Source organism: Pongo abelii, chromosome 1 (assembly GCF_028885655.2).
Source record: "Pongo abelii isolate AG06213 chromosome 1, NHGRI_mPonAbe1-v2.0_pri, whole genome shotgun sequence".
Classification (NCBI taxonomy): Eukaryota; Metazoa; Chordata; class Mammalia; order Primates; family Hominidae; genus Pongo; species Pongo abelii.
Window position 1 is genome coordinate 67,823,602 of NC_071985.2, and position 19,916 is coordinate 67,843,517.

The 19,916-nt window shown below is 45.1% G+C and overlaps 1 protein-coding gene across 1 annotated transcript; it reads left to right on the forward strand.

The window, feature by feature from the left end:
• The first annotated feature begins 4,460 nt into the window (after positions 1-4,460).
• ZNF648 (zinc finger protein 648) lies at positions 4,461-16,763 on the forward strand. Its single transcript, XM_002809718.3, has 2 exons — positions 4,461-4,611; positions 8,112-16,763. Exon 2 carries the CDS (start codon positions 8,175-8,177, stop codon positions 9,879-9,881), a length of 1,707 nt encoding a protein of 568 aa, XP_002809764.3. The 5' UTR covers positions 4,461-4,611; positions 8,112-8,174; the 3' UTR covers positions 9,882-16,763.
• Positions 16,764-19,916: the final 3,153 nt, after the last annotated feature.

Genomic DNA, 19,916 nt, shown 5'->3' on the forward strand with positions numbered 1-19,916 from the left:
CAGACAGGCAGGCAGACCCTTATTTTCACTACTGCCAGTCAGCAGCTCAGAGGAATTGCCAGATTTTAGAGGCAGACTTGCAAATAATAACAAATACATAAAAGAACACCTATTTTGTTTCCATGCCTAAGGAACTGGGCAGAATGACACAGATTTCAAAAGTTCCTAAAAGCAGGAAAAGGATGTGGCCTTAGGGAAAGGGCCTTCCACTCTCCACGCCTGGTGGTCCTTACAGTGAGTGTTGGAAAGATTAAATGAGACAGTAAATGTGCTTGTGCTGTCAAAAGGGAAACACACCCAGGAAACAAAACGGATTCTTGTCCCTTGGAGTCTGAGCAATAGGTTGACCAGTGGGATAGGCAAGACCTGGGATTCAGATCTGAGGCCTGATCTGCACCCACTATGTGCCACTCATTAGGATAGTGAAGTCTCACATAGATAAAGGCACATGGCACTTCAAAACAGCGTTCTTAAGATGGCTTGGAGGATGTATCAGGGTAGGTGACTCAGGGACATAAGGGGCTTGTGTACACCTTGTCTCTTGATGTAGCCTCCAGGCCAGTCCTGGTCCCATTCACCACTAGGTGGCCTATCCCATACCAGTGAGATGGCAACACCAGTGTGTCTTGAAAACCAAGGAGGACTCATGTGGGCAATTTAACGTGGAAGTCCCAAGGTGTCTGATAATTACTCAGTTGTTAACGGTTTCTAGAAATAAAGCATGATGGAAAACAGGCTGTCCAGACTGGATGAGGAATAGGTGATGAGACTGTGCAGGCACTTAGTGGGAACCATCTCTCTCGGCAGCAAGGCTGAGGGAGAAGAATGCCTTCTGGGGGAATGACTGTAGTGACCACAGATACACAGGTCACATAGCCTTGGGGAGGAGGGACTAAGAGTTTCCAGGAGGAAATAAGGGTAGAGTCAAGCAAAGGCCAAGCATGCAGGCTCTGAGGGACAGTGTTTGGGAATCTAATGTGTTAGTGGTTAAGAGTGCAGACTCTGATACCTTGGCTCAAATTGCAGCTCCACTATGTAGGAACTGTGTGGCTGTGGCCCTTAAGCTGCCTATGGCTCTGTATCCTCCATCTGTAAATGCAGGTAGCTGCTTCGTTAGGATGTGATGAACATTAATTGGGGCATTGTGTGTGGCATGCTAGCATAGTGTTAGCACTAGTAACTGCTCAATAAATGTACCATTGCTGTGAGGCTGGGAATGGGAGGGACACACACACACACACACTCATCCCAGCTCCAACTTCCATCGCCACAGGCTCCTTCACAATCAGTGAAGAATTAGGTACTTTCTTGCCAAAGATAGCTGAAGCTCAAAGCCTGTACCATATGGACACTTGGGATATTTTGAGCAACCATGTTGGGATGCGGGCTAGTGGCAGCACCAACTGATAACGTGGCTATGGGAGCTATTTTAAGTGTTCACCTACTCTCCCCATCCCATGCCCTCCCCAAATGCCAATGGTTCTCAACATTTTTTGGATCATGGCCCCTTCAAGGAATGGATGGCTACCGAGGATCCTCTTGTCAGAACAGCACATGTCCACATATCTGCCACATTCTGCACTTTATTCCAGAGGCTCTATGGACTTCAGAATTTGAACCCTATTCCAGATATTCAGACTCAGAGACTTAGAGGTATGTCTCTGCTGCCTGCCTCTTTCCTCTGAAACCATGCCTTAAAAACACCACAGGGACAGTGAAACCTGCTTTTCTGGATCACATTCTGAAAATTGCTGTTCAGAAGAGCTGCAGCTTCAACAGGGCCACAGGGATATAAAAGAAGCCCTGGAATGATGTCTTCCCTAAAAACAACATAATCATCAATAATGAATAGGAAGAACCCATATTGTGAAAATGGCCATACTGCCAAAAGCAATTTATAGATTCAGTGCTATTCCCATTAAACTACCACTGACATTCTTCACAGAATTAGAAAAAACTATTTTAAAATTCATATAGAACCAAACAAGAGCTTGTAGAGCCAAGACAATCCTAAGCAAAAATAACAAAGCTAGAGGCATCATGCTACCCAACTTCAAACTACACTGCAAGGCTACAGTAACCAAAACAGCACAGTCCGGTACAAAAACAGGCACATAGACCAATGAAACAGAAAGAGAACTTAGAAATAAAACCACACATCTACAACCATCTGATCTTCTGAAAACCTGACAAAAGCAATGGGGAAAGGATTCCCTATTTAATAAATGGTGCTAGAAGAACTGGCTAGCCATATGCAGAAAATTGAAACTGGACCCCTTCCTTACACCTTACACAAAAATTAACACTAGATGAATTAAAGACTTAAATGTAAAACCCAAAACTATAAAAACCCTAGAAGAAAATCTAGGCAATAACATTCAGGACATAGGCATAGGGAAAGATTTTATGAAATCGCCAAAAGCAATTGCAACAAAAGCAAAAATTGACAAATGGGATCAAATTAAACTAATGAGCTTCTGCACAGCAAAAGAAACTATCATCAGAGTGAACAGACAACCTATATAATGGGAGAAAATGTTTTCAATCTATCCATCTGACAAAGGTCTAATATCCAGAATCTACAAGGAACTTAAGCAAATTTACAAAACCCCCCACAAACAACCCCATTAAAAAGTGGGCAAAGAATGTGAATAGACACTTCTCAAAAGAAGACATACATGCAGCCAACAAACATATGAAAAAAAAGCTCAACATTACTGATCATTAGAGAAATGCAAATCAAAACCACAATGAGATACCATCTCATGCCAGTCAGAATGGCGATTATCAAAAAGTCAAGAAACAACAGATGCTGGCGAGGTTGCAAAGAAATAGGAACGTTTTTACACTGTTGGTGGGAATATAATTAGTTCAACCACTGTGGAAGACAGTATAGCGATTCCTCAAAGATTTAGAATCAGAAATACCATTTGATCCACAATCCCATTACTGGGAATATACCCAAAGGAATATAAATCATTCTATTATAAAGATACATGCATGCATACGTTCAATGCCACACTATTCACAATAGCAGACTTGGAATCAACCCAAATGCCCATCAGTGATAGACTGGATAAAGAAAATGTGGTATATATACACCATGGAATACCATGCAGCCATAAAAAGGAAGAGGATCATATCCTTTGCAGGGACAGGGATGGAGCTGGAGGCCATTATCCTCAGCAAACTGGCAAAGGAACAGAAAACCAAACACCACATGTTCTCACTTATAAATGGGAGCTGAACAATGAGAACACATGGACACAGGGAGGGGAACAACACATATTGGGGCCAGTTGGGGGAGTGCGGGGTGGAGAGAGCATCAGGAAAAATAGCTAATGCATGCCGGGCTTAATACCTAGGTGAAGGAAGGGTTGATAGGTGCAGCAAACCAGCATGGCACATGTTTACCTATGTAACAAACCTGCATATCCTGCACATGTATCCCGGAACTTAAAATAAAATTTTAAAAAATCATCAATAATAACAATGAAAGCAGCTAACGTTTTTGGGTACTTGCTATGTTCCGAACACCGAACTAAGCTCCTTACATGCATTATCTCATTTAATCCTCCCCAAACTTCCATGATGGCAATAGTATCCTGGTCCCTGTTTTGCAGATGAGACACTAAGGCACACAGAGGTTAAATAACTTGCCCAAGATCACACAGCTAGTAAGTAGTAAGATTCAAACCCAGACCCAGACCCTGCTGTCAATCAGTATACTTTGTGACCACCTAGTGACGTCACAGGAACCACACTTCCATCACCTATTTTAATGCCCTGAATGTTCATCCTAATAAATGCACATTAGACTCGAGTGGGTAAAAATTCTGAATGTACTGAGTCTTCTACCTTGGGCCAATCCTTCTCTTCAACATGAACCTGCATGGGAACCAATGCTGAAAGTGGAAAGAGACCCCAGACAGGACTGCCATCTGTATGCATAAGACAGAAAACCATCTCCCTGCACCCCTACTCCCAGTTAAAAGGCTGTGGGCATCTTTGAGCCAATGAATAGGCTGCTACAAAGAATTCTGGGAATCCCAACCCCTCACAGTTGTGCAACTCACAGTCCTGCAAAAGGTGGGTACTAGAATAGGGAGGTGGGCATATAGGCCAAATACTCTGTTCTGCCTTCCAGGAGGGAAAAAGCATGCTACCCAGGAAGCTCACAAGTGACATGTGGCCCATGGGCATACCAGGGCTAAAGTGAAGGATGGACTGCTCTGCAGAAGGAAGGAGTGAAAGTGAACAAGAGGCATAGGGCCACCTGCAGGAAGACTGAGAGGAGGGAAAGAGGAAGGCTGGCTTTCGCAGGGAGGGGAGGCGGGAGCAGAGGGAGCCAGAGGATCGGTTCAGGCAGTGTGAGAGGGCAGCCCCACTCTATTTCCCAGGCTGCTCTCTGGATGCAGGCAGGAAGGTTGAGTGTATTACACTGGCCCCACCTCCAGAGGCTCTCTCTGCAGCTGCTGGACTGGACACAAAGCGTGAGAGACAGAGACACCATCTCTGCTGATTTGTATCTAACTCTGGTTCCTGCTGCTGAGAGCCCACGTGTCACAGAAGCCAGGGCAGGGGCCCCACACTGCTGTCTGCATTTCCCAGGTAAGCAACTGTCTGTGTGTGAGCCAGGAGTGGAGAGCAAGGCCTGAAGGCGGTGAGCAGATGAGAAAGTAGGAGGCGGCTGCCTAGGATGGACTTTAGTACAATCTGGAAAGAATGAAGGAAAGAAGAGGGGTATGGGCTGGGGTTGCAACAAGCCCTTAGGGTAGGCTTCTGCAGAGTGTTGATGGATGTATGAGGTTGGGGAGTCAAAGGCTGCATTTGGTCCACTCTTGGCTGGCAAGTGCAGAGGAAGTTCCAGCAAAGGACTGCTCTGACAGCCTCTGGGGACTAGCACATCTGGGGAGCAGAGGGGCCCGCCATACCATGGTATCAGTGTTCCTCTTTCAGACCAGGTATATTTGTGCAGACTTTGCCAGAAAATCCCTCCCTGTGCCCCTGCCTGCCTCCAGGTCTTCCTGGTGGTCAAGAGCATGCCTGTGGCAGCGACAGGAGGAAGAAAGCAGGACATATTCACTGGGGATATGGCTTCAGATGGAGGAGGGATACATCATCTGAAAAGAGAGTCTCCTGACGGGCTCTGGAGAGGAGATTGGTTAGCTAGTGGAGGGCTGTGTGCCACCCTAAGGAGGCTCCCCTGTGGCCCAGAGGAAAAGAATGACACACAGACTGTGGAAAATGGGGTATTTGTGCTGGAGGTGGGGTGGGGAGCGGGTAAAGTCAGTGATCTGTAAACAGTGCCACAGAAACAGGCAGTATGTTGTCGTAAAGAAGGGAAGAGACCTAAGACATGCATTTCATACAAATCCAGCATCCCTTTGCTGTCCCTGCTGGGGGACCCACAGCCCCGGGTCAAGCCTGCTGGTCTGAGTAAATTCTATGAGGTTGGCTAGTGGTATGTCCCCTCTATGAACTACACATTCACTCCCTAAGATCCACTATGCTGAAAATATGTCAGACCTGGGCTCCTGTCAAAAGGCATGCCAGCTACCCTCTGCCACGTGATGGGTGAGGGAAGCAGTGAGAGAAGAGGAGTGGTCCCTGGGCTTTAGGGCACAAAGAGACATGAGATGCTGAATTCCAGTCACAACTGCAATGTGTCCTCCCTCCATCCATGGCTTCTGTATCCAGAGTAGAAAGTGAGGATTCCTCCATACTGCTCCCTCTTCATACACACAGGGAAACTGGGCTCATGATCAGGCAGAAACCAGGGAAGAACAGTTTAATGAGATGGGGATAGGGTTAACTGGACCAGCCAAATACAAGGATCACTCCTTTTATCCAGTCTGAGATGGCAGTAAAAGGTGGGCAGAGGTAGAGAGAAGGAGCTTTCAGAAGGTAAATACTCAGTGACTAACACTCTTGAGCACCCCAGGCAGTGGCCTCTGCAACATGGGTCCTGGCTCTGATGGGCAGCCACTGGCCTCTCTCTTTGGCGGAGGGCAATCTGGGTCAGTGAGAGCAGGGAGGAGCCCAGCAGCGAGGCCCTGTAGCCAAGGTTCCTTGGCCCAGAAAACACAAGGGGCTTTGATGCCTGCAGAAAGCCACGGCTCTTCACCCCAGGATGCTGCAGCTGCTCTTGGGCAGAGCCCAGCCCCAGAGCAGGCTTCAGTCTGAAGGCCACAGCTGGGAGGCAGGACCATTTGGGGCTTAATGGCCTTAAAATTCGAGAGAAACCCCACTGCTGCTGTCTATGAGCTGTGTGGCCTTGGGCAGGTAAGTAACCTCAATAAAGCTCAGTTTCCTGGTCTGTAAAACTGAAAGAATAATATAGTAATAATAGCATCTATCTTTTTTTTTTTTTTTTGAGACAGAGTCTCGCTCTGTCACCCAGGCTGGATTGCAGTGGCGTGATCTCGGCTCACTGCAAGCTCCACCACCATGCCCAGCTAATTTTTTTGTATTTTTAGTGGAGACGGGGTTTCACCGTGTTAGCCAGGATGGTCTCGATCTCTTGACCTCATCATCCGTCTGCCTCGGCCTCCCAATAGCATCTCTCTTAAAGTTTGCTGAGAGGAATAAATGAAATTATGTTTGTGAAGCACTCAACATAGTACCTGGCTCATAATGTGTGCCCAGAAAAATGAGAGTTTTAATACCCGCTCTGGGATTCTCAGAAGTTTCTTTCCAGACTAAAGCAGATTTAGCCCTCTGGTCAACAGTTGTCCCCCTGGAGAGGCCGTCAGTACCCTGCCCCTCTAGTAACTCCTTTAAAATCTGTCACTCATCCAATCCTTGTTAACCAATCCTCCAGCAGGTTTTCTCCATGTCTTCAAACTAAAATAAAATAAATTTGAAAATAAAACCCAAATGGCTCTCATGTCTCATGCATTATGTTTGAAATCCTACATCTGGCTTCTTGAGTCAGGAGATGTGTACCCCAGTGGACATCTGTGGTATGCCAGGGGATCAATATGGCACACTTGGGGGAAGATTAAACATTTAAACCCAGGTAACTTTAATACTATTTTCTATAAAACAAACATGACTGGCCGGGCACAGTGGCTCACGCCTGTAATCCCAGCACTTCGGGAGGCCGAGGCAGGTGGATCACAAGGTCAGGAGTTCAAGACCAGCCTGGCCAAGATGGTGAAACCCTGTCTCTACTAAAAATACAAAAATTAGCCGGACATGGTGGTGGGCACCTGTAATCCCAGCTACTCAAGAGGCTGAGGCAGAGAATCACTTGAACCGGGAGGCAGAGGTTGCAGTGAGCCAAGATCGCGCCACTGCACTCCAGCCTGGGTGCCAGAGCGAGAATCCGACTCAATTAAAAACAAAAACAAAAATGCGACATAAAATGTAAACTCTCCTGAATGTTTATGATGAAGCAAAATTTCAAAGACAGGTCAAGCTCTCAGTGGGCATCCTCTGCCCCCTGGGTGCTTATGGGTAGCCTTCCTGGCAGTTAGGAGTTCCTCAGAAGTTACAAGGGCCTGAGAAGCCCCGCTTAATCAGTGAGGGGCAACTGGTGCCTTCCTGACTCACCCTCATTCTCCCAAGGGCTGCTCCTTATCTTTGGAAAAGGTGGCCTACACAGCCCGGGGCCTGAGAGGTAACCCTAGCTGACACCATCATGGGATGGCAGACTTCCATTCCTGGCAGGGACAGACAGCAAAAGCCAGCCTGGTTTCCAGCTTCCTGAGTGGGGGACACTTTAAGAGTGTCTTAGGAGGACCAGAGCTTGCTTCCTACCATCTCATCGAGTTGTCCCCCATGCTGACAAAGGACACATTTGGTTAGTGGTTGGGGATGAGCACCCTAGACAGGACAAGGCACAGCTGGCACCCAGCAAATGCCCCACCCTGGCTATTCCTGACAGCATGGTCTCTTGGGGCTTATAGCAAGTGGGATCTCCAGAGGGAATAGGATGACTGGAATTTTCAGCAGAGCCAGGCCTCCGTCCTCAGTGAGGCTCAACAATATGCCTGGCATGGAGACCAGTTGGAAACAGAGCTATAGTGGGAACCTCAGTCTCTCTGCTCATGAAAGTGATTAAGTACATTCTTTGTGATTTTCTCTTCGTACTTTTCTTTTTGCAGGTATCCTGAGCCAAGCAGGGTACTCCTCCTCAGAGGAGCAGGCAATAGAAGCGCCTAAACATCATGGCACAAGTGGACTCCCAGGACAGGTGGGGAGAGGCGTCTCCTCTCAGCAGCTTGACTGAGGAGGCTCATGACACCCAGATGCTGAGCATGAACTTAGAGAGTGACGATGAAGATGGTGGGGAGGCCGAAAAAGAGGGCACTGCTGACCCGGTGGCTTGTCCAAGGGGCAGCTCCCCAGTAACACACGACAATCCTGACTTGCCATGGCCCCATCCACTGGGCAAAGAGGAAGAGAAATTCTCTGACTCCTCCAGTGCTGGGGACATGGGGCAGAAACCAGTGGAAATGTCCGGGAAAGCCAGCTGGAGCAGAGATGTGACAAAGATCAAGGAGACCCAAGGTTCCCCGGGAGCAAGCAGAGCTCTGGGTACCCTTCCCAGTGGTCTCGCACACAAGTTGTTAGGTCAGATGCAACCTCTTGGGGACCGACTACCTGCGGGTGATGATGGAGACTCGAAGGCAAACCAGGACGCAGTCTTGGATGTCCCATTCAGCTTCCCCAGCAATGGAAAGTATCTCTGTGCGCACAAAAGTGTAGACACGTCCGCAGGGAACTCTTCTCTGTTGTGTTTCCCCAGGCCGGGGAGCAACTGGGACCTCCCCACGCGAGAGACACATACACCAGCCCAGGCGTCTGCCACCCCAGCCAGCCTGGCTGCCGCGGTCCTGGCAAAAGCGCGAAACAGCAGGAAAGTACAGAACCAGGCGGGCGGGCGCGAGGGCGGAGAGGCTGAGGCGCGTACCTACAGGTGCCTGCGGGGCGGGCGGGCCTTTCAGAAGCCCAGCAAGCCGCTGAACCCCGCGGAGACGCGCGGCGGCGCCGCCAAGCGCTACGCGTGCGAGCTATGTGGAAAGGCCTACTCCCACCGCGGCACACTCCAGCAGCACAGGCGCCTGCACACGGGCGAGCGGCCCTACCAGTGCTCCTTCTGCGACAAGGCCTACACCTGGTCCTCCGACCACCGGAAGCACATCCGCACCCACACAGGCGAGAAACCCTACCCGTGTCCAGACTGCGGGAAGGCCTTCGTGCGCTCTTCGGACCTGCGCAAACACCAGCGCAACATGCACAGCAACAATAAGCCCTTCCCGTGCTCCGACTGCGGCCTGACCTTCAACAAGCCGCTGTCGCTGCTGCGCCACCAGCGCACGCACCTGGGCGCCAAGCCCTTCCGCTGCCCCGCCTGCGACCGGGAGTTCGCTGTGGCCAGCCGCATGGTGGAGCACCAGCGCGTGCACTCGGGCGAGCGGCCCTTCCCCTGCCCCACCTGCGGCAAGTGCTTCACCAAGTCCTCCAACCTGTCCGAGCACCAGACGCTGCACACCGGCCAGAGGCCTTTCAAGTGCGCTGACTGCGGCGTGGCCTTCGCGCAGCCCTCGCGCCTCGTGCGCCACCAGCGCATCCACACTGGCGAGAGGCCCTTTCCTTGCACGCAGTGTGGCCAGGCCTTTGCCCGCTCTTCGACCCTGAAGCGGCACCAACAGATCCACTCCGGGGAGAAGGGATTCCTCTGTGCCCAGTGCGGCAGGGCCTTCCGCATTGCCTCTGAGTTGGCCCAGCACATACGAATGCACAACGGAGAGAGGCCCTACCAGTGTGAGGACTGCGACCAGGCCTTCACCCGGTCCAATCACCTCCAACGACACCGAGCCAAGCACGGCACCAGCAAGAAGGAGCCCATCCCTTCCTCCTCTGACGAGTGAAGACAGCATCGTCGACCTCACTACTTGGAACCTTCCCAGGTGGACCCACTCACATGGTATTGCCAGCCTCACTGGTCAGCCTCGCCTCCCAGTAGGTCGCGGGTCATGAGTGGTCCATTTGATTATTTATTTGATCCCCTGAACAGGAAGTCACCACCGAGAGAGCACCCAGGTGGGTGGGTTCACATCAGTGGTTCCGAGTGTCCGAGGTCATAAGCAATTGGAAAAGGGAAAGACAAAGTAGTGGGAGCTGATCAAACGTTGAGTTCCTTGGGTTGGGGAACCTGAATCAATCAGAAACTGCTTCTAGAATTACATGCTGGGCACTGGGCAGGGCTCCAGGGATAAGGTGGGGAAAAAGACTAACCTGTCCTACCCTCAAAGCCATATGCAAATACTGAAAAGAAGCCATGAGGGGCTGGTCCTCTTTAGAGAAAGATGCTTTTTGGTTTTTATATAAATAAAGGAATCCCCAGAAGTGGTCCCTATGATGAACTCCCCCAAAGCAACGACTTTTTGGGAGGAACTCAAACCCAGTCCAACATCCCATCATTTCACTTGACTGCAGAAATGGCTTTACCCTTAGGATATATCTTTATGAGTCTTGGCTTTGAAGTGGAGAAGGCCTTTATCTTAGAGAAGGTGGTTTATGTCATATTCCAGTTATTCTAGAAGTTCAGGACAGCCTTAGCATCTGAAAAAGAAGCCCATTCTTCTTTATAGTGGAATTTAGTAAGTAGATCTAACCCGAGTCTCACCCACAAAATTCATATAAATTCATGTGTGCCTTCTCTCTGGCTGCCTCTTTTCCTGTTTGCACTCTGAGGGCTTAAGTCATATGTGATATTTACAAAGCAGTTGGCCCATTTACAGAGAGACATATATAATTTCTCCACAAAGCCTTGACTATGGTTCATGAAACCTTTTGGGTTCATTTAAATTTGTCTGAATCATTAGTCTTGACTTGAAGTGAATAAAACACCCTTTGCCCAAGTGCCATTGGCTTGTCTGCATTTCAAAATAATTAAAGCCTTCCGGGTATGGAAGCCTACGTGCTCAGTCATCTAATGAGGTTATTTCAAAGTTTGCATTACTAACAGTCATTCTTCAAAGTGTATTGATGCATATAGTGATCTTTATAAAGTCAGTAGTTCTTAGCTGAACCTCAACTGTGAGGAATCTGTGACTCCACAGATGTCCTTGGTGCACGTAGGCAAACGGCACTTCTCATCTTACTGAAGTTAAATAAGATATCCCATAAGAAGGTATAGTTCCCTTTTTGGGGGAGTACCTTTAGTATATTCCTAAAATTGCCACCAAAGAATGCCAAATCTGAATTTCTCTTGGTTTCCGCCGATTTGGAGCTAGGGTGTGACCTCTAAATAGCATTCTCATGACACATGGGGGCGCCAAACAGAAGTAAGAGAGAGAGCTAGATAGCTAGATAGTCTTGTGTCTTGTTTGACAAAGGTAACTTTAATAAAAGAGTCCATCCCCATCCTTTACTGTTGATGTGACCTTGGGCTTCAGTTTCTGCATCTGCATTGGCAAAATAGAAGTGATAGCAGTAGGTAAAAGTTAGAGTGATCCTACTATATGACGGAAACTTTGGCTGAATGCAAGAGCTTTAAATTGGTAGAAAAGTCACAAGATGAGCTTGTGACTATGAAGAGAGCAAAAGCTAACTTTTTTTTCTAGATAATCAATAAAATATTTGAAGACTGAAGGATTACTCCTTTTCATTGTATCCTTTCTTGAAGATGGTCATTAGTATAGTTTTTACAAATTAAAAAATTTGGTTTTGTTTTACAATTTTTATGGAGTTGTTCACCAAAACCTGGTTGCATAGGAGTCACCTGGGCTGTTTGTTAACCATATAACTTGCTGAACCCTAACCTTGAATACTGATAAAGGTCTGCAGTGTGGTATCTAGGTATGGCTTCCACATGGGCATATCTTTGGAGAAGGAGTGAGCATACTTGTTAATAGGCAGAAACGCTGGATTTGCTTGTGCTGGGTATCTTTGGTGCTGTATACTATGTTTCTGGAATATAAGGGGTAGAATGTACTGAATAGGTCCAAGAGAAGTTCATTAGTCCTTCAGGCCTATCGCAAAACAACTCAGATTTTAAGGAAAATTGTCCCAACCAGTCTTTTCTCGCATCAACTGCAAGGGTCATGCTGAGTAGGTATTAGAGAAGAAAGGAATCTCATTGGAACCAGTAGTCACAGATCACTGGACCAGACAGTGGTACACAAGTAGAAGGCAACAGTACATGGAGTGGACAAAAGAGAAGCCAACCAGCTGTGAGGTGGCTTGGGACAAATTCTGCCCAGTAGAGTCTGCCATTCAAAGTGGGGGTAGTTGAATCATATCTTTGGAGAAGAATCAATGCTTGAAGACAGGTTATTCTGTCTTGCATTTGTGCCCCAAATTATGCTGAGCTACTTTCTGGTTTTCTATTAACCTACTGTACATTACAGCAGACAATCTTATTTCTCTATTGTGTAATTAAAAATCAGGGTAAAGCCAGGTGTGGTGGCTCATTCCTGTAATCCCAGCATTTTGGGAAGCTGAGGTGGGAGGATTGCTTGATCCCAGGAGTTTGAGACCAGCCTGGGCAACATAGTGACACCCCCATCCCTTTAAAAAAAATTTAAAAATGAGCCAGATTGGCCAGGTGCGGTGGCTCATGCCTGTAATCCCAGCACTTTGGGAGGCTGAGGCGGGTGAATCACCTGAGGTCAGGAATTCAAGACCAGCCTGGCCAACATGGTAAAACCCCATCTCTACTAAAATTACAAAAATTAGCTGAGCATGGTGGCAGGCGCCTGTAATCTCAGCTACTCGGGAGGCTGAGGCAGGAGAATCGCTTGAACCCAGCAGGCGGAGGTTGCAGTGAGCCAAGATCGTACCATTGCACTCCAGCCAGGGTGACAAGAGTGAAACTCCATCTCAAAAAACAACAATAAAAAAAATGAGCTAGGCGTGGTGGCACACACACATAGTCCCAGCTACTGGGGAAGCTGAGGCAAGAGGATTACTTGAGCCTAAGAGGTGGTGGCCGCAGTGAGCTGTGATCATGCCACTGCAATTCAGCCTGAGTGACAGAGTGAGATGCTATCTCAAAATAAATAAATAAAATAAAATAGGGGCAGGGCCTTCTTTGTGACAAAAAGAACTTAAAGCTTCTCTCTGGGTTAATGCTGTTTCCACAGTACAGGTTGCCAAAATTAATTTGACTATACCCAGTAAAAATGTTCATTTATAAGTTTCCACTTAATAAAAATTCCCCTGATGGGTTCACCAGTCTATAGTGCTCATGACTTGTATTCTTTAGACCATAATGATAATAGCCAACACTTACATCGTGTTCAGTTTGTGCCAGGAACTGTTCTAAATGTTTTATATATGTTAACTGTTTTTTAAAGCAAACTTATGGTGATTCTTATCCCCATTTTTTTAAGATTAGGAAATCAAGGGAGAAAGATACCACAGCTAGAAAGTGGCTGGCATAGTAATGATGTGACGTTTAGACATGCTTGCTCCAGAGACTGTTCACAGGGCCAACTGCCTCTGTTTGGAATGGAGTTGTTGATGTGCATTTTTAAAGTGGATGACAATAAATTCAATTCAAACGATGATAAAAATTGAAACACAGCACAGCAGAAATCGTGGCATGACTCAGGAACAAAGACCTGTGAATGACTTAATGGATCTGGGAGAGTCTGGGTTGGCAGCTCTTAATCGTTAATGCCTTGGAAACTGTCAATAACCTAGCCAGGGGGAATAAATTGGAGTTAAAGGAGTAATACTTCCTTGAAGGCCCACTGTTGTTTCATATCACTGGCTAAAGAAACATTCTGTGCCTGTGCCTTACACAGAAAAATATACCAGCAGTTAATCTTGGCAGTCAACATTTACACACTCTATACTCTAAATGCATGCACGTTGAAAAGCTATATTAACCTGATATGAACACAATAGATCACCCAGGAATTCCAACTAGAGCTTAAAGAATCTTGCTTGGAAGAAAATTTTGTGTAAAGCATTAGTTTAATTGCCAGAACACTCAAGCAGATGTCATTGCTAGACTCAGAACTAGAATACGAACTACAAACTCAATGACCCATGAATATATTGCCAAAGATGGAGTGACTCAATGTTTCATCAAACCAGAAGAGGGCAGCTGTTTAAGTTGACAGGAAAGCTCATTTTTAACATCAATTTCCCTCTTTCCATTCTGCATTAAACCATGCCAGTACAATGTTTCCACTGTCTAGATAATGTTTTTATCTCTCTCTCTCTCCTCCTCATTTTTCTCCTTAACCACCCCCACCCTACAACTTTCAGTCAAATTGGTTCAGAGTTTCACTGTTTAGGAGTGTCAGGAACTTGGCAGATTGGTTCAGCAGATGAATAGAACTGCTATAAAATATAAGTTATCACTAAGATTTAAAGGAAAACACCTCTTGCTAAAAACAAAGAATACATGGAGGAGGCCAAAAACAGGGATACAGTGAATCTCTTGTGGTAGTTCAGATGAAGTCAAGGACAAGTGGGGACAGAGGTAAGATGAGAAGTTGCCAGAGATTTCAGGGGTGGCGTTAATAAGGCTTGGTGAAAGGATAAAAATAGCTACCATTTAGTGAACACTTTTTAGGGATTGGGGACTACATTCATTATCTCAATTAATACCTACAATAATCTGTTATGAAAGGTCCTTGAAAAATATTCCCACATGGGGTCCGCAACAATTTTCCTTTCCAGGAATGCAATCAAGATTAATAGGTCATGCTATTGTCTGTTATTGTTAAGCAAAGGTCAATAAGGTCTATGTGTTCTCTCTAAGAATAGGCTGCCTGTCTGCAACAAGGAGAATATGTAGCAAATTTCTTGCCTTTTGGTTAGAAGTTATGCCTGCTTACATTTTTATTTTTCATCATCACTGTGGTGGCTTTAAAAATGTGTTCACAAATTCTTTGACATACCTCCCTTCGAGAGCGGAGCCTAGTTTCCTTCCCTTTTAGTGTGGGCTGGACTTAGTGACTCGGTTCTAATGGACAGAATAAAGCAGAAGTGATGGTGTGTGACTTTGGAGGCTAGGCATAAAAAGTACTGTGGCTTCCATAAGATACTTTGTTTTTCTTTCTCTCTCTTTTTCCCTCATTCACTTGCTCTGGCAGAAGACAGCCACCATGTCGTGAGTAGCCTTGTAGAGAGGCCCTGTGGTGAGGAACTGGGTGTTCCACCAACAGCCACATCAGTGAGCTTGTAAATGGATCCTCTATCCCCAGTTAAGAGTTCAATTGACTAGAGACCTGGCTGACTACTTGATTGAAACCTCATGAAAGACCAACAGCCAGAACTGTGCAGCTAAGTGGCTCTCAAATTACTGATCCTTGGAAACTGTGTAAAATAATAAATGCTTGTTTTTTTTTAAGATGTTGAATTTTGGTTGGTAATTTGTAATGCCACAATAGATAACAAACAATAATATAAAGAACAACTTTCTCCTAACGAGTAAGAGACTAGTCACTCAGTGTCACCACAAGCCCTGATTTCTGCCTTAAGTAAATTGCCAGAAGGTTTGGAAACATGTCTGCTTCCTCTTGCCACATTCTCTCCAATGGCCACCCACTAAGGCTGGTTGAGGCCCAGTTGTTGCATAGGTACCCTTGTGTAATCTGTCCCATTGCCAAGTGAGCCTTAATAGCTCCAGGGCCCAAGAAGAGGGAGCCTTTGAGAAGGGGGCAGAAATATCTGGACACCAGTATCACATCTGATAAGGAATTGTAAGTATGAATCCCTTTTGGTCACTCTCTTTCTTGGTATATTTCAATTCTTAATTCAAAGATAAGTAAATTAATGTATGGTCTTTCCTAGAAAGGGGAGAAATTCCTAGTTCTCCAGAGCCTAAAACACAGTCCTTTGAGGGCAGTATTATAATATTATCCCCATTTTGCAGAAAAGGAAACACCATGCAAAGGATTACTGCCAGTATAATTACAAATGTGAAGGAAAGCATTTATTACAAGTATACTAAAGATGGTGCTTTTGTATTGATATACCAGTCCTGAGAAAAGTAGTAAAGAACTAAGGATAAGGATGAAATTAGAGTGAGTCTGAAAATCACTCCAGAGTTTCCAAAATGCTATAACCAACTAGATCTGCAGCTGTTACCTAAATCTTCATGATGAAAGTGCTTCTGATCCTTTTCTTGAATCACAAGCTACTTGAGAATCCAATAAAAGCTGCGAACCCTATCAAAAACCCCTCATTACTGATGTTTTGTGTTATAATTTCAAGGAGTCACAGGCCTCCTGAAGCCCATCAACTGGCCTAAAATAAAGATTCTCTTTTGAATTCCACTTCCAAATACATCTCCAGCACCAAAACCCAGGAACTAAAGTCAGTTATAATAGCAAAAGGGCTAACACAGACTTGCAAAGTAAGCCCTATCAAAGACTATCTTTTGGATAATTTTTAAAAGAGAAAAACAAACAAGGTAACTAAGACAGCTTATACTCCAAAGGGGTAAACAAATTTCTTCAAATACTGAAATGAATGTATTACTGATACAGGAAATCAGTCATGTTCTGTCTTATAAATGTAACGATTACTCTTGGAATATATAAATGGTATATGTAGTTCGAAAAATCATCCAAATAAGTATTGTCACAGCTTTTAAGAAAAATAAATACTTTCTTTTGAAAAGTACAATAATTAATGACAAAGATAAACCAGACTGCAAATGGACTTGAGGAAAGAGGCTACATTTACATTCAGAACTGCATGCCAACCATCACAGGGATTGCAATTATGGAAAACTTCAATAAAGACTAGTCATTAAGAAACCAAGCAGAACACCAGATTATGAAAATGGCTTGTCTCCTTGATAAGGCTTATTTATTTGAGAATTAAATAATTTTTACAGTTGAGTTTATCAACTATAAAAATTTATATATATAAATATATTTATATATAGCTTATCAAATATAAACTCAACTGTAATAATTTATTTAATTTTCAGCCATTAATAACAGTATTATCTATACCTGTAAGTACCTATCTTATTCTTGCTAGAAATAACCACAGCATTTCTGAGGGGGAAAACTGCATTCTTAGATTTATTTCAAGCCATTCATGAGGGGCAGGGCCTGGAGGAGAAGCCTGAACTGAGTAAGTTAGTGACAGAAAACTTGTTTTATTGAATAGATCTTAATAGACATAAAAACAAAAGATGGAGATAAACTTGACAGCTCAGCCACTAGGGTCCCTCCACTTCATGAGTCCATCATGCCTCCTCAAGGTCCCTGGCTGAGTGACAGCATGAGCAGAGGACGCATGGGAGACTGCTTTCTCTCCAGAATGAATCCGCTGATAGGGTTGCAGGGATGCCAGCTGACTGAAAGTCCCCCACACTCATCTCAGTAGAAAGGCTGCACTCTAGAGTGCATTTATTGGTATCTTTTTCACCTGACTACCTGGACAAAGGCCACACCACACTCTTGGCATTTTTTTGGCTTGCTCTGCTGAGGGGCCACATTAAGTCTTGACAGCAGGTTTGATTTGTGAAACCCCTTACAGCAGAGAGGACAGATGTGTGGTTTGCAGTCTTCCTTCCCTGTGTTTTGTTCATCTGAACTGTGCTGGCTTTGGTGTACCATCGACTAGGGATCTCTCACAGTACACTTTCCATAGTCATTTTGGAGCACTCCATCTCATGCACATTACACAGGTGCCTCCAAACATCTGCTGTGCAGATGAAACCTTTATCACTTTCAGGCCCCTTACATGGCTGGTCTCCAGAGTGAATCAATTTGTGCATGCATAGGTTGGCAGCCCAGAATAATTCCTTGCTACAGGTGGGGTGACAGTAGGAATCCTCCCCTAAATGGTTCTGCTTATGCTCCTGAAGTCCTGTGAGGTCCTAAAAAGATGTCCAACAATTGTGCTGTTGATCAGAGCAATCTTCTCTAGAGATCAGATCTATGTCTTCATCATAAAATGTCAACAAGGATCATATTTTCATCATCCTCAATAGACTCTCCCTGAAGCTCTTCTGAGTGCTCAGAACAATATGATTCTATGCCTTCATCCTCATTCTGTAGGTTAAAGTTGGTTCTAGAAGTGACCGAGATCCCTATAGGGGTTTCATTCTGTGGGTGGTAACAGATTTCATAAATTTCCTCATCTTCACACTAAAGTTCTATCAGAAGCTCCTGCCAACCTGAGAAAACTGCTAAGATACAGCCAGCAAGGAGGGTGGCCAGTACTCCTCCTGAATATCCATATGCAGCCTTAATTCCTGATTTATCTTTCCTGAGCTCAGGCTGGAGTCATCTGAAGATGGTTTCTCTGTGTCCTGGGCATCATCTGACTGCCTTGCTACCTCTATGTCCATTCTCAGGTCACTGGGCTGGGTATTGGTTTTTGGCTTTTTGGTGAAGGTCCTTTGGCCTTGCATACTTCCTAAACAGTTTTGACATAGCTTTATTTTAATTTTTAAACATCCTAAAGGAAAAGAAAATAACTTTTATTCATAGAATTTGCTAAAATCTACTCAAGGAACTACAAAATTATTTACAGTTTTCTCAATAGATAAATGGTTTCTATTTATTTAATTTGAGACAGAGTCTTAACTCTGTCACCCAGGCTGGAGTGCATGGTGTGATCTCAGCTCACTGCAACCTCCATCTCCTGAGTTCAAGCAGTTCTCCCAAGCAGAATCAGGCCTCAGCCTCCTGAGTAGCTGGAATTACAGGCATGCACCACCATGCCTGGATAATTCTTGTATTTTTAGTAGCAATGGGGTTTTGCCATGTTGGCCAGGCTGGTCTCAAACTCCTGGCCTCAAGTGATCTGCCTGCCTTGACCTCCCAAAGTTCTGGAAGTTCTGGGATTACAGGAATGAGCCACCACACGCGGCCAATAGTTTCTAATTCTAAAAAGAAGTAGAACAGTAGTTGCTTGACCTTCAGTCAAGATGGTGTTGGAAGTTTACACTTTAACCACCACTCCTAAAATACATAGCAATGCAATTATAGATAAGATATAACAAGAGAAAATACTTAAAATATAGCTGTGCTTAAAATTAAGATTAAAACCCTCATGGACTATAACTAAATAGAAATACAACGCAGTAGTTGAGACTAAAGATGTAGGCTTGTTGGGTTCTGTGTCTGAGAATTGGCAGAAGTGGCTGACAGTACAGTTCCCAAAGTATAAATAAAATAAAAATGAAACTTAGGTAGAAAAAGTTGTGCTCACAGCCTGTGAGATGCTTATACAAAGCTGCATAGCTGGAATAGCAGTTAGAAGAAGATACATCCTCTGAACCAGGATGTGGTCACAATAAGAAGAAATTAGTAATCTAGAAGACAAGCAGGAGAGAAAGGGATTACAATGAAAAGTTGGTTCTTTGTAGACACTAATCAAAAAGAGAAAGCACTAGCAGGACTGTTAAAGGGAAAAGGGAGAAAGGCACCAAAATATTAGAAATGAAAAGGGAGGCTAAGCATGGTGGTTCATGTCTATAATCCCAGCAGTTTCAGGCTGGTCTCAAACTCTTGGCCTAAGTGATCCTCCTGCCTCCGAGGTAGCCTGAGGCTAGGAGGATCACTTGAGCCTAAGGCTAGGAGGATTTTTGAGCCTGAGAGGTCAAGGCTGCAGGAGGATCACTTGATGCCAAGAATTTGAGACCAGCCTAAGCAACACATTGAGACCCATCTCTACAAAAAATAAAATATAAAAAATTGGCTGAGTGTAGTGGTGTACACCTTTAGTCCCAGCTACTCAGGAGGATGAGACAGGAGGAACACTTGAGCCCAGGAGGTCGAGGCCACAGTGAGCCATCATTGCACCGCTGCACTCCAGACTGGTGACAGTGAGATCCATCTCTAAAAGAAAAAGAACCAGAACAGAATAAATAATATTTGAATACACTAAACCACCTAGTGCCTGTAAATTTAAAAACTTCAATGAAATGGAAAAGTTTCCAGAATAATATAAATCATCAAAATAGCCCTGGG

Coding starts and splice junctions, on each gene's coding strand:
- ZNF648 (XM_002809718.3), top strand. CDS start 8,175: ATGGCACAAGTGGACTCCCAGGACAGGTGGGGAGAGGCGTCTCCTCTC.